This window comes from Acipenser ruthenus, chromosome 19, assembly GCF_902713425.1.
Source record: "Acipenser ruthenus chromosome 19, fAciRut3.2 maternal haplotype, whole genome shotgun sequence".
Classification (NCBI taxonomy): Eukaryota; Metazoa; Chordata; class Actinopteri; order Acipenseriformes; family Acipenseridae; genus Acipenser; species Acipenser ruthenus.
The window spans coordinates 22,877,216-22,893,028 of record NC_081207.1 but is presented as its reverse complement, the minus strand read 5'-3'; the positions used below and the strand labels follow the sequence as shown (position 1 = coordinate 22,893,028).

At 35.7% G+C, this 15,813-nt stretch overlaps 1 protein-coding gene across 1 annotated transcript; it reads left to right on the top strand.

The window, feature by feature from the left end:
* Nucleotides 1-4,495: 4,495 nt before the first annotated feature.
* Nucleotides 4,496-11,392, top strand: LOC117424121 (interferon regulatory factor 8). The gene is made up of 9 exons (XM_034040220.3): nt 4,496-4,653; nt 5,442-5,619; nt 6,554-6,737; nt 7,016-7,104; nt 7,622-7,730; nt 8,171-8,218; nt 8,636-9,022; nt 9,566-9,684; nt 10,814-11,392. The coding sequence occupies exons 2-9, from the start codon at nt 5,443-5,445 to the stop codon at nt 11,000-11,002; spliced, it is 1,302 nt and encodes a 433-aa protein (XP_033896111.1). The 5' UTR covers nt 4,496-4,653; nt 5,442; the 3' UTR covers nt 11,003-11,392.
* The last annotated feature ends 4,421 nt before the right edge of the window (nt 11,393-15,813 follow it).

The following is a 15,813-nucleotide window of genomic DNA, read 5'->3' as shown; positions in this document are numbered from 1 at the left end:
CTTGTTTTTATTGGAATATCCGTTTTACACTGCATACAAAGTCAGATTGTCTAATAATATGTATCTGAATTTGAATCCTGCTCTTATCATTTACATGTCGTGTCCTATGCTGGCTCCATTTCAGATATCAATTTTGAGGCTTTGGGTTAGATCTGTATTTACCCTTTTACCCCAGTGCAAAGTTTGCTACCCTTTATATGGGGATTGCAAGGGGGTATTTTATAAGGGGATATACTGTGTGTGTGTGTATATATATATATATATATATATATATATATATATATATATATATATATATATATATATATATATATATACAGTACTGTGCAAAAGTTTTAGGCAGGTGTGAAAAAATGCTGTAAAGTAAGAATGCTTTCAAAAATAGACATGTTAATAGTTTATATTTATCAATTAACAAAATGCAAAGTGAGTGAACAGAAGACAAATCTACATCAAATCAATATTTGGTGTGACCACCCTTTGCCTTCAAAACAGCATCAATTCTTCTAGGTACACTTGCACACAGTTTTTGAAGGAACTCGGCAGGTAGGTTGGCCCAAACATCTTGGAGAACTAACCACAGTTCTTCTGTGGATTTAGGCAGCCTCAGTTGCTTCTCTCTCTTCTTGTAATCCCAGACAGACTCGATGATGTTGAGATCAGGGCTCTGTGGGGGCCATACCATCACTTCCAGGACTCCTTGTTCTTCTTTACGCTGAAGATAGTTCTTAATGACTTTCGCTGTATGTTTGGGGTCGTTGTCATGCTGCAGAATAAATTTGGGACCAATCAGATGCCTCCCTGATGGTATTGCATGATGGATAAGTATCTGCCTGCACTTCTCAGCATTGAGGAGACCATTAATTCTGACCAAATCCCCAACTCCATTTGCAGAAATGCAGCCCCAAACTTGCAAGGAACCTCCACCATGCTTCACTGTTGCCTGCAGACACTCATTCGTGTACCGCTTTCCCCAGCCCTTCGGCGAACAAACTGCCTTCTGCTACAGCCAAATATTTCAAATTTTAACTCATCAGTCCAGAGCACCTGGTGCCATTTTTCTGCACCCCAGTTCCTGTGTTTTCATGCATAGTTGAGTCGCTTGGCCTTGTTTCCACGTCGGAGGTAAGGCTTTTTGGCCGCAAGTCTTCCATGAAGGCCACTTCTGACCAGACTTCTCCGGACAGTAGACGGGTGTACCAGGGTCCCACTGTTTTCAGCCAATTCTGAGCTGATGGCACTGCTGGATATCTTCCGATTGCGAAGGGAAGTAAGCATGATGTGTCTTTCATCTGCTGCAGTAAGTTTCTTTGGCCGACCACTGCGTCTACGGTCCTCAACGTTGCCCGTTTCTTTGTGCTTCTTCAAAAGAGCTTGGACAGCACATCTGGAAACCCCTGTCTGCCTTGAAATTTCTGCCTGGGAGAGACCTTGCTGATGCAGTATAACTACCTTGTGTCTTGTTGCTGTGCTCAGTCTTGCCATGGTGTATGACTTTTGACAGTAAACTGTCTTCAGCAACCTCACCTTGTTAGCTGAGTTTGGCTGTTCCTCACCCAGTTTTATTCCTCCTACACAGCTGTTTCTGTTTCAGTTAATGATTGTGTTTCAACCTACATATTGAATTGATGATCATTAGCACCTGTTTGGTATAATTGTTTAATCATACACCTGACTATACGCCTACAAAATCCTTGACTTTGTGCAAGTGTACCTAGAAGAATTGATGCTGTTTTGAAGGCAAAGGGTGGTCACACCAAATATGGATTTGATTTAGATTTTTCTTCTGTTCACTCACTTTGCATTTAGTTAATTGATAAATATAATCTATTAACATGTCTATTTTTGAAAGCATTCTTACTTTACAGCATTTTTTCACACCTGCCTAAAACTTTTGCACAGTACTGTATGTATATATATATATATATATATATATATATATATATATATATATATATATATATATATATATACATGGATGAAGGCTATATCTGCATCCTGAGCCATTCTAAAAAAAAAAAAAAAAAAAAAAAGGCATAATACCACAGCAGTGACGTCAAAAAGTGATAATTCCTCTACAGGAAAATATACTTGAACTTTGACCCATTTGACTCTTCGAGACCATTACTTTCAATTCAAACACAAAATGTCTCGTTTTCAATCACTCGACACCCACAGTACAGAAATGTTCATTAATGATCAACAAAATGAGAATACATTAAAAAAAAACAACCTTCTTATCATAATATGATCATAATATTAGGGTATATGGAGGCTGTTTATCAGTAAGGTTATTTTACACTTTGGAATAAAACAGTTGAAAAAACTGTCCCTTATTTTTTAAGGTTATATTTTAAATCCCAAATAATTTTTTTACATTAATGGGGATTGTAAGGGGGTATACGTATTTTATAAGGGGATAGTACGCGTTGTAATAAAAATAAAATAAAATACATGATAAATAACTGCCATGAGATTTTCCCTAATGAATAGTTTTGTTATGTATCCTTGATGTAACTCACCCGAAAGACAGAGCACAAGGAGGTTAAGTGACTTGCTCAGGGTCACACAATGATTCAGTGGCTGAGGTGGGATTTGAACCGGAAATTTTCTGATTATAAGCCCTTTTCTTTAACCAGTGGACCACACAGCCTCATGTGGAACCCTATGCAAGAAAAACATGGCTGATTCTAATACCGTATATAACCTACTGGTACTGAAGTGTGTTACTATCACCAGCTTATACATATCCCCAGCAGGTGAGTGTATGTTCATACGTACACAATGTTTATGTATTTATTTATTTCATTTATCGCAAGGCACTGTACATAAATACATAAAAATACAATAAAATACATAAAAATAAGAGCCCAGACATTTTCAGCCTATAAAATATACAGATCATAATAATAATAATAATAATAATAATAATAATAATAATAATAATAATAATAACAATAATAATAATAATAATAATAATAATCATCATCATCCTTGATGTAACTCTTATTCGGTAAAATAGGCATTACATTGTAATTGCATTGGTCGCTGCATTATAATTGTTCTTTAGTATTTTTGACTATATTTTTTTGGTTATAGAATTGACTAAATGAAATGTATTGGAAACTCAGCTGTACTGAACTGATAACATATGCTATCATAAAAGAAGCCTACATTTCACCTGCAAGAAAACACTTTTGTGGTTCATTACAATGTTCTTCATCAAGACATTATTTGTTTATTTAGCAGACGCCTTTATCCAAGACGACTTACAGAGACTAGGGTGTGTGAACTATGCATCAGCTGTAGAGTCACTTACAACTACATCTCACCCAAAAGACAGAGCACAAGGAGGTTAAATGACTTGTTTAGCGTCACACAATGAGTCAGTAGCTGAGGTGAGATTTGAACCGTGGACTTTCTGGTTACAAGTGCTTTTCTTTAACCACTGGACCACACAGCCTCATGTGGAACCCTATGCAGGAAAAATACTGTATATAACCTACTGTTACTGATAAGTGTGTGTTACTATCACCAGCTTATACATATCCCCAGCAGGTGAGTGTATGTTCATATGTACACAATGTTTATGTATTTATTTATTTCATTTATCGCAAGACACTGTACATAAATACATAAAAATACAATAAAATACATAAAAATAAGAGCCCAGACATTTTCAGCCTATAAAATATACAAATAATAATAATAATAATAATAATAATAATAATAATAATAATAATAATAATAATCATCATTAAAAGCTAGCAATTATGTAGCATTAAAACCACTAAGATAAAAAATGCCATTTTATAAAAATGTGTTTTAAGTTTAGACTTAAAAATACCCAGACCCAGCTTCCCTAACACATGGAGGTAGAGCATTCCATAGTTTAGGGGCTCTAAAAGAAAAAGCCCTACCTCCCGTATTGATTTGACCCTTGGAACAACGAGCAGCCCCGTTTCCTGTGTCACATTTTACAGTTTTGCATATACCTAAAGAACCGCTAGAGAAACTTAATAAGAACCTTATTTAGCATATGTAGCTCTAGTGACTTTTCAAGCTATATGAATGATGGCAAAATAAAGGCTTTACAGTTTTATCATAATTAATCAATCAATTGCACTACGTAAAAGTACTATAGGACTTGCCAGTGTAGTATGTGGTTTACTTCTACTATAGATTATGCTTTATTTATTATCTGTACATATCCAATTGTAATGAAACTTTTAAAACGACATTTTAAAGAATAACACTAAAAGGTTAATCAATTTAAACATAACGTATACAAGCATCGCCCTTTCTTAAGAAAGTGGGTTGGTGGATGTCTTCCTTGCCATTTGATTTCTCGGAAAAGTTTTAAGTTTTAAGAAGAGAGTCAGACCCTCCTCTGCTGATTGGACAAGGACAACTTCCTTCTTCAGTGTGATTGGATCACCACGCATATTAGTCATACCCCTGGGTCCAATAATTTTCACCGACACAAATCTCTGCTATTGAATGGTCTCTGCTTGGTGTTTATAAACGAATGTGAACGATTTGTCATCGGTACTGTTAAAGTACAACCCATGATACGAGACAAACTGACAAGCTACACTTAAACTAAGGACACACGATACATAAGAACAACTGAGCGCGGCTAGAGCGAATCAGGTAAACATTTTCCTTTTTGTCACACAGTTTTATACATTTTAGACATGGTCTTTGACTTTGCAGTTTTTGTGATACATAATATATATATACTGAAAATGAAGCAACAATTGTACTCTTATTTTATTTTTTCGGATTTTTCTGCTTTAGGTCAATGTACAGAAGTCCATATACATTACGGTATTATTTTATATTTTGTGAGGTTTAGTTATTAGTTCAGTTTTCACCAAGGGAACATACGATTCGCTTTTTAACGGGATTTATGTAATTACCTACCAACCCCCCCGTTTGAAAAGACTCTCCAGCATTTAAGTCAAAATCAGCGATGCATCTGTATTTTTTAGTTGTCTTATGATCATGTTACTAGTCTGCTGCTCTTAAAACAGTTTTTACAAAATATTCTAACCTACTTGTTAGCTTTAGAATATTTTCTCATGTCTTCATAAAATTGTTTGGTATAGTATTATATATGGCAACGTGAATTGTATGTGATAAACACAGCAAAGCTAAACCGGTTCTTGTTTAGTTTCTTTATTATTATTATTACTATACCTGGAAACAAACAAACAAACAAACAAACAAACAAAAGCTTTTGTTACCGAGGTTAAATTACATTACTACAGTAGGTGTAAAAAGCGGAAACAGTTTACACCAGTTATTTATTGTTAAGTCCAGAAATACAAGGGAAACTGATTTTTTCTAGGTCACATATTTCATTTTTTGAAGACACAATAAAGCACGTAACTCCATACTGTACTATAGTTTAATAGTTTCGTTCAATTTGAAATCAGAATGACTGACAGAAACCCTGGTGGAAGACGTCTTAGGCAGTGGCTGATTGAGCAGATCCAAAGCAATTTGTATCCCGGACTCTTGTGGGAAAATGAAGAGAAAACCATGTTCCGAATTCCTTGGAAACATGCCGGAAAACAGGACTACAACCAAGAAATCGACGCTTCCATCTTTAAAGTATGTAAAGTGAAAATACGGTACATATATGTGTCACGTGTGGTAGTTTGAATATTAGAGTTACGTGTGAGGATGCGTACTGTACCTCTTTATGCTACATACATCTATGCTACAGATACTGCGCATCAAAACACAGAAAGCTACAAAAACACATGCAGTGGTGCCAACAGTATTGAAACCCTTCTATCTTGGCAATTCAAATTTTCACTAAAAATGCTAGTTTACGTTGATTATATTAGCATTTGGGAAACGTGAATGGAAATTATTCTAAACACTGTAAGTTTTCCACTCTGCTAACTATATTGTACAAAATCTGCAATTTAAATTATGAACAGAAATATCAATGTTAAAAAAAACTTTCATTTCTTACCAAATTTCTATTGTTTAGATATAAAGAATGTTATTAAATAATAACAATGCTCCAAACGGAAAGGAATGAGTATTTCCTTTACGTTTTCACAATTCGTAATAATTTCAATAATAGTCAGCATAACTAAAAACTAATAATACCAACATGATTTGTAAACTGGAGTAGCATAATACAAATGTAATATCAATCAATCAATCTTTATTTGATATAGCACCCTTCACAATAAATTGATGCTTCACAGGTACAACATAACAGTAATTATTGATACTATACAAGCAATAGCAAACATTAAAACATTTAATACAAAAATCAATTAAAATGCAATACAATACTGGGTAAAAACATTACTTAATATTAAGATGTGAACAATACATTATAAAAGTGTGTAAAAGTAATTGTCCTGCTTTCATACACTAACAAGTTAAATAAAAAAAAATTATCACTTAATAACCAGTACTGTATCCCTTCTTGAAGTATAGTGAACCAGCATCAACGTGCATTTTGTTTGATTGGACTGCTAAGAAAGCCAATACAATGATTTGTAATGTGCACATTTTTTTTCAGGCCTGGGCCGTCTTTAAAGGTAAATTTAAGGAGGGAGATAAAGCTGAGCCTGCGACGTGGAAGACGAGGCTTCGCTGTGCTTTAAACAAGAGCCCCGACTTTGAAGAAGTCTCAGAGAGGTCACAGCTGGACATATCCGAACCTTACAAGGTGTACAGGATCGTCCCGGAAGAGGAGCAGAAATGTAAGGATTTGATCATTGTTTCTCATAAACATTCCCTGCACCAGGAATATTTAGTGATCAAAGCGTCTTATTAAAACCGTGTGCATCTGCCAATGTCATTAGTGCTACCAGCTGCACCACTGCACTCTGATGGTTAACATATTTAAACAAAACAAAAACCAAGCTTAAACAAACCAAACACTGGCTGAGTAATGTAAGTGCTTCACTTACATTAAATGAATGGCATCTATGATATTGAGGTAGTTATCGATAGTTAAGACAGTGTTCTTTTTAAACAGGTAAAGCTGCAGCCATGAATGGGAGCAGCTGCAGTGATGTTACAGACATGGAGTGCAGTCCATCGGAACTGGATGAGCTCATAAAAGAGGTAACTACACTGCATACTGTATATCTGTGTGGATTGTGTCTGTCCAGTGAAAGTCTATACCTTTGCATTTGGAGAGCTGTGGTTGACTGCTCTTTCCTCCCATGTATCATAATCTTAAACAGCACAAGCTGTCTAAGACTTTTCCTTTCTTTTATTTTTTAAATAATTAAACATTTCTGTGACACCACACTTTGATCTTACTGGTATACCATTAAACTTTGTCAAAGAAACCCCAGTCAATGAATCTACAGTAGCTAATTCCAACTCATTGCAAACTCAAAGGCAATTACAAAGGTGCAATAACTTTTTTATTGTTAGTAAATGATACACAACCATTTTGAATGAGTTTCAATAGAATTCAAATTGTTTTAAGAAGCACAAACTAAAACTGTTCTTGTGCCTAACCATCCTGAAGATAGTGGTAATTTTCACTGTTTATATCATAGGTACAAAAGCACTGTTTTAGGTAGCCCCACTGTTCCTTTCTTTAACAAAGCATTTTTTTTTCTCCTAACAGTCATCAGTCGACGAGTACCTTGGCATAATCAAGAGGAGTCACTCCCCTCCACAGGAGACATGCCGGAGTCAACCACAGCAGGAGTGGTGGCTACCACCAAACATGAGCTGTAAGTGAGCTCCCATTTACATTAACACATGTACAAGAAAGTGTAGATTCCCTTTTACATTGTCTATTGAATACTCAGTAATATCATGATGTACTTGTGCTAGCCCTGCAACTAGCTAACTAACCTAACCATACTGATAATTAAAAGTACATTTAATGTGGTTCATTTTCTTAGTAAAACAAAACTCGGAACCAAAAAAGCCAAATAATTGAGGTGTGTATACATATATATAAGTTCTTCACTATTTGCATCAATGTCTTAATTTAGTGTAATTAACAGCATGGATGCAAAATGGTTCTTTACATGGGGAAGGAATAAAAACACACATATTCACTTTAAAACATAAAATACTATAAATGACTAGGTAAAATATATATACAGTAGATATGTCTGCTGTGTAAAAGGGAATGGATTTCTTTATCTTGTGTTTGTTTTCACAGCATTGCCAGTGATGCAAGAACATCCTGCATCTGGGAATTTCAATGCAGGTATGAATTGTCTTTTACTGTAAGTGCCCGGCTCTTTTGAATTGTGGTTAAGATGCTTGCCTGCATTGTGCTGGGTTGCCAGTTCGCACCCAGCCTCCGCACTGTTACAATTACAAGAAACTGCTACACTTAGCTCAGTGGAAATTGCCTCAGTTATGTATATGCACATATCTAACACATTTTTTCCGAGTATAAATTATAAACTAAAATCCAAACATCAATTTAAATGGATAAAAGGGCTGTGGATGATATTCCACTGCAACAGTGGACTCTTGCAGCCTACTGCTCCTCAACCTACCTCTGGTATATATTTTGCGAAACAAGCAAGCCTTGTTATAAAATGACTACAGTAGATCTCCAGTTTATATTATTTGCAGCACTTTGGGTGTGTTTTAAAGGCTTCTTTTGTTCTTACAGCCTTTTCTCAGATGGTGATTACCTTCTACTACGGAGGAAAGATGGTGGACAGCACCCTCACCACTCACAGCGACGGCTGCCGTATCTCTCCATTTCATCCGCCCGTCGCCAACGAGCTCCTGTACGGGTCGGACAGCCTGCAGAATGTGAAGTTCCCCCCTGCGGAGATCATCGAAAACGAGCGCCAGCGCCACGTCACCAGGAAGCTCTTCGGGCACCTGGAGCGGGGGGTGCTGGTGCGCAGTAACCGCGAGGGCATCTTCATCAAGAGGCTGTGCCAGAGCAGGGTGTTCTGGAGTGGCCTGTACTCTCCCTACAGTGACAGCCCCAACAAGCTGGAGAGAGACGCCGTGGTCAAAATCTTCGACACCAGCAGGTTTTTGACAGGTAACATGCTTTTTCGTTTTGGTTTTGACCGCTTCCTACAATGTATTACATATTTTAAGTGCTTGCCTTAGCACATGCTGCAAAATTGGGCAGAGGTTTTTTCCAATTGATCATAATAATTGAACTTGTGTGCCATTTGCAGCACACCTTACACCAGTAGAAAGTATGATAAATGCTGGTGTTAACTTGTCTCTACTGCAATAGCGTTGAAAGACTTAATTACAAATTCAAATAATACAGCCTTTCTTGAGCTTGCATACCTCTGTTAACAAAACAAAGGTTAGCCACATCTGCTGTTGTGTTCCATTGGCATACAGTATAGTGTTTTCTTTATTTCAACTTTTAGGGAATACATTACCACTAGGTGACAGGGAAGTTAACTTGACAAGGGTCAATGGCATTTGTCTTTTTTTTCTTTTGGACAGTAATGTTATTATGTTGGTTTGTTCATCTTTTTTTTTTCTCTGAATGATTTTCAAGCAATGATGGAATATTTGTCCCAGAACTAAAGACACTCAAATTACATCTTTTTTTTCCTTCCAGCTTTGCAGCTGTACCAGGAAGATCGGTGCCCGGCTCCTGATCCCACAGTAACCCTGTGCTTCGGAGAGGAATTCCCTGACGCTCACCGTATGAAATACCAAAAGCTACTCATTGTGCAGGTAAAAAAAAAAATTCCTAGTACTTTATTTTGAGACAGAACTGTGCATTAAAAAAACAGGAAGGACTTATAAACAAAATGGCCCTGTCTTTAATTCATTCGATTCAATAGCCTTTTCACTCCCCTTTTTATAATTGTTTAGTTCAACTTTATTTCTAAATAAGTTCTTACCTGGAAACATATCTTATAGAGCTGCATGTTGGTCTGCAGTTCCCCAATACTGTACTGTACAATGTGTCTCTTACATTGGAAAAGCTCATTCATCTGTTCCCCAGAAAGATCCGCTAAGAAGTACAGACCAATATTGAGGAAACTTTTGCTTTGTATCTTTTGAGACTTCAAAGTTAAGGTCAGCTATATAATGATAAGTAAACCATTAAAGTGGTACTGAACATAATAAAGGACCAGGGAATGGATTGCAAAAGAGACTACACTCTTTTAGTACTCCACTGTATTAATACATTAAAATACATTGTCTGTACAACATGTGTTTCCTGTACCATGCAAATTATACCTGAGCTGCAAGTTAGTGATCCTGAGGCAGTCAGGCTTGTCTGTGATCTTGAACAAACAGCAACAAAACAATGCAGACATTTGGGTGTGAATTGTAGTGCCTGTAATGTGTAATGTCAGTAACATACATAAAACTACATTTATTAAGCTGCTCAAAAAAAAAATCTCTAAAAAACTGTAATGTGGTCTTTTTACCTTTAAATCTGGGGCAAGTTATACCTGTGCAGAATTTGACTGAGCTTTTCTGATTACCATAAAATCAAGACCCATGTTGGGGATCAATCGTGGCATGCAACACATGTGTGAGGGTGATAAAGGAATCTTTAACTAAAATGATCTGTTATTGAGTACCATTATTTTTATTGTAAACAATTATTTTTATATTTTACAAATGAACAAAGGAAATATACAGATACAAATTCAAATCAAAATTCAATACAGTAAGAAAAAAGAAAATAATATATCATTACAGTAATATAAAAGTAACATTTTGATTACCTTTATGTACATGTAGCTAACATGGCAGGTCGAGCATTACCTGCGAGTAATTTTATGAGAAATACACGCTGGAAATGACCTGGAAATTCAACCATATTCATTCTTTTCACATCTTGTAGATCACACAAATGAACTGCCAGCAGCTCTTGGATGCTGTGAATGCTCGGAGGCATAGCTACAGCAGTGGGAACCTGGAGATTTCTGATGAAAACCAGAACGACCAAATGGCACGTATCTTTCAAGACCTCTGTAGTTACAGTGGACCACCCAGACAAAGCTTTCGTGAAATTCAGCAGATTACTGTATAAAATGAGAGCATGTGGGGGGCTCAGTTTAACCTGCTTTAATCTACTAATCCAAAAATAGGTGCATATTCAGAGATCTGGAGTATGTTTTTTACTGTTTATCCAGTAGAAATTAGATAGGTTTAACTATCTGTTCTGTCGAATTATGTGCACACACCAGAAGTTAGGATTCCAAAATACTCAATATAAAAACAATGTACCTTAATTCGAATCGATTCAAACGCTTTTTATTTTTTTTTTATCTTTTTCATGCCAGGATTTAACCGTATGTAATATAATGTAAATAAAAATGTATTTTGTTATATTTGTATTTTTTATATTTTAAGGGTCATGCTTTGTAAAATGTGACTATTTTGCAACTGAAAAACAAAAAATAAATACATTTCTAAAACATTTTCTTTTTTTGAATGCAAACAACTTTGAAAACAGATCTCCACAAAACACACAAACAAACAGCTAGCAGAATCTCTAAAGTCCAACAATCACATCTCAATTTGTATTTAGACATTGTGGTGGAGTAAATATGTTTACAAACGCATAATACTACTGAAGTCCGTACTTTCCTTCATCCATTGCCAAGACTGAAAATATCCTGGTGAAGCTAAAAGTGCAGGGTAGGTACAGACGCGTGAAGGTTAGTACTTTTGACACCCTGTTGGTTAAAATTGAACGCAACATTCTGATTTAAGTCTGCTGAATGAAACCAGTTTATCTGGAACATTGCAATTGACCCTTTTTTAATCTGTAAAACAAACAAAAACATTTTAACAAAATCAGCAGTACAAGGAAACATTTGTCTGATCTCCTTCCTGTTTTTACTAGTTGATTCGCATTAAAAGAAAGAAACACAATTGTTAGATGAGTTGGTGTGGTCCTGTGGAAAATTATTATTAAAAGCTATGATGAGCGGTCATGATCATTTCAGAGAAATACTCCCACTCTCCCAGTAGCTACAAATTGTGTTAAAATGAAATGGAAACAACACCTAAAGTCCCACAGATACTATTTCAAGAAGAGCTAATACTGCAAGTGGTAAGAAAATAAGAAAATGCTTTTTGGTCACTAGGTTAATATTTTAAAAACATCTGACTTCTATACTCAGTTCTGTAAGTTCGCAGTATCCTGCTATAAAACAAGACCGACTGGATAAAAACAAAACATTTGTATATTGGCTTGTTTCACACATATCATACATTTTAGAAAACTAGAACCACACATCTAAGTAAAGTAATTTAAGGTTGCTTCAACAACCAAGTTGCTTGCCTCTCATTTTATAAGATTAACATGGATTTTTCTCTTTTAAAATATGTGCCTTTGCTTCACATACTTAAAATCATTGGTTGTTTTCAAAGACCAAATCAACAGATTGCTGCTTTAACGTGATCTTCACCACGACATGATGTCACCACCAGTCTTAGTCATCGCTGACTAATAAAACTGGTGGTGCAGTTTTAACATTTTGCACACCTTTAGCACTCATTATTATTATTTGTTAGCAGACGCCTTTATCCAAGGCGACTTACAGAGACTAGGGTGTGTGAACTATGCATCAACTGCAGAGTCACTTACAATTACATCTCACCCGAAAAACAGAGTACAAGGAGGTGAAGTGACTTGCTCAGGGTCACACAATGAGTCAGTGGTTGAGGTGGGATTTGAACCGGGGACCTCCTGGTTACAAGCCCGTTTCTTTAACCACTGGACCACACAGCCTCCTACAGTTTTACCACAAGAGCTAAGCTAAATTCGTCCAGTATTTCAATTAAAACAGAAACAAACCTGACAATACAGTAAAGAGCCTCACTTATACATGGCTAGAGTGTTTAGATCTACCAAATGTAATTTTTGAATATGACCATATTCGCCAGCAGTGCTGAGAATGTACCACAGACCTTAAAGGGTTAAACAAAAGAGACCCCATTGATTGGAAAGATAATGTTATATATATATATATATATATATATATATATATATATATATATATATATATATATATATATATATATATATGTAACTGAACCACCTGCAAGGCAGTTTAACAGCAAATTGGCAACAAAAAATAGTGAGTATCGGATTTAACACAGAGTAAGACAAATAATGTAATGAACAGTTTCTTGGCAGGCTTTAAAATTCCTTTCTTAAGCAGACCGCAGCAGGTGTTACTGGGAACTGAAATGGCTGATGGAGTTTATTTTTATCCACTATGAACATGAGCAGAGCTACAGCCTGAGCTGCACCTTCTGCATTTTGTTTGACTGTTTTTAAAGGTACATAAGGACCTTTTTATTTTATTGTGTTACGTGTTCCCATGTGTTGCTACAACTGTTTACATAAGGTGTGTGTATTGTTTTAATTATTATAATTTTTTTTTACATTTTGACCACTTTTTCAAACTTTTAAATTGCATTCCCTGCCTCAAGATGGCTTCACATGTATCTCTCAGAACTCCATTTCCCATCATCCTCCTGCTCACATATGTAACTGAGATGGATTTACCAGTGAGCAGGAGGGTGATGGGAAATGTAGTTCTGAGAGGTCCATGCAGGTACATGTGAAGCCATCTTGAGGCAGGGAATGCAATTTAAAAGTTTAAAAAAGTGGTCAAAATGTAAAAAAAATAAAAAAAATAAAAAAATACACACCTTACGTAACAGTTGTAGCAACACATGGGAACATGCAACACAATAAAATAAAAAGGTCCTTATATACCCTTTAAGGTAAATCTATAAAACACTTACTGAATCTTCAGTGTGACTAATTAGTGAACAAATCAGATAAAGAACCTGGATCAACTCATATTACCTCAACTTTAAAAAGAGCTATGATTGTCACTCAAACAATAGTGTCTTAATCTCTCAGTTAGTAAAAGAGTTTCTGTCTGCCTAAACTTGTTCTCCACACAAGCATTAAAACAAAAGTGTTTAAAAACAAAATAGGATAGTTGAGCAAGGTGTAGTACTGTATCAACTAGCTATGTCTTTGTTGACCAATCAGAAGTGAGAATGCATTGCAGGCTGAGGAAACAAACATATGATAGTTTAAAGGCACTGGCATAGAGATGACATGTGGACAGAACATTGCACTTCTCGAATGGCAAGTTACACAGGCCATGAAAGACCTGCTGATGCCATTGACAAGAACTAAGATGCATTGGCCCCAATACCCACTTTCAGTAACTCCTGATATTTGCTTCCCTAAACCTAATGTCACAATCTTGTCATGAATGTTTTTTATCAACCCATGCATTTCACAAGAGCCACCCTACTCTTCTGGTCACACTTGAAATAAAGAGTATAATATGATTTAGGCCTGTCAGCTATTTTATACTTTATTGTAAGAAAGGCGAAATGATCCACTTTTGAGTGTAATTATTCATGTTTAAATTAATTAAGAAATAATTTCTGACAATATAAAAATGACAGATTTGTAACTGACTGACTTCAAGATAACAACTTAATAAGCAATTCACACGTACATACTGAAAATATTTCTAACTATATTTCATTTTTGAAAAATATTGTTTTAATGAAGCTGCTGTGGTTTGTTTACGGTGGTTTCTTTGACACATTTCTCACAGTTTTCAGGTGAATCGTAAAATGAATCAACTACACTACTTGTTAAAATGAGAGTGACACGTTACTGAAGCCCACCATGTGTAGCTCCAGCACATTGTTCAAGTGGGAACAGCTGTGTCTTGTCCACAGTTAAGATTTAAAATTGGGAGACCATCTTGACAGACTTGCTGGGCAATGCAGCCACTGCGCTGAGGGACAAGCTAGTTGCACTGGTACCCACTACCAGGTCCAGTTGAGTACATCACACCTCACCTCACTATACACATTTGCATTCATGGGGAGTTTTTAATTGTATCTGGCAAGTGGGTGTAGATCAGATGATAAAATTAAAGCAATGCCTGATGAGTGAATTGAGACCTACACCTGTCTTGAAATGTTCCATCACCACCAAAAAAAGAAGTTCTAATCAGGCTGATTGCTGTTTCCAATGAACACTCCAATCTATAAATTGAAATATATTTTTCTGTGGAAACTGTAAACAAGAAGAAACCAATTGTTCTCAGTTCCGTACTGGGTCACTGAAATGTCACTATCATGATTGTGGTGGGTTTTTTTTGTAACCAAATTGTTGATGTAAGTAATTCCATACTGTAAAAACAAGAAGGTGGAGTGTGATTATACTTTTACATTTAAAATGTTTACTGAAGTCAATACATCAAATTATATATGATGAACCGATAAGCCTGTGAAAAGTAGCTAGCAAAGTAACTTGCTATACAAAGTGGAAAAGAATTCTGTGGAATTTACCATTTCCCAATTGTGTATCTTACACACACACATAGCCATCATACATAGCCTCTTTGCCAGCCCTTGCACAATGCTTGCATATATATATATATATATATATATATATATATATATATATATGTATATGCCTCATTGTCATTTAAAAATTCCAGTGTATACACCATGGTTATATTGTAGAGAATGCTATAATACTGCACCATGTTGGCTCCAGTTGAGGAAAGATTAAAAAAGATATATAGTCTACAATTTCAAAACTGGACTTATGCAATATACAATCCCAAAACAATGTAAAAACAACCTTCACAATACTCACAGTGGAACATTTTAAAACATTCAAAAGATATCCACCAAAATTACTTATTTATTCCTTGTTTTGTATAACAAATTCTGCAACTACGGGGCCACAAAAGGCACAATATTGCATAAGTAACAAAGACCGACAGTACTGAATTCCTTCTCACAGGGTCTTATTCACGATTACCCCTGTGGTAA

What these genes read in the sequence shown, in the direction of transcription:
- LOC117424121 (XM_034040220.3), top strand. Translation starts at nt 5,443, where the DNA reads ATGACTGACAGAAACCCTGGTGGAAGACGTCTTAGGCAGTGGCTGATT. An exon ending in GCTACCACCAAACATGAGCT is followed by an intron (nt 7,731 to 8,170) that starts GTAAGTGAGCTC and finishes TTGTTTTCACAG; the next exon opens with CATTGCCAGTGATGCAAGAA. An exon ending in CACCAGCAGGTTTTTGACAG is followed by an intron (nt 9,023 to 9,565) that starts GTAACATGCTTT and finishes TTTTCCTTCCAG; the next exon opens with CTTTGCAGCTGTACCAGGAA.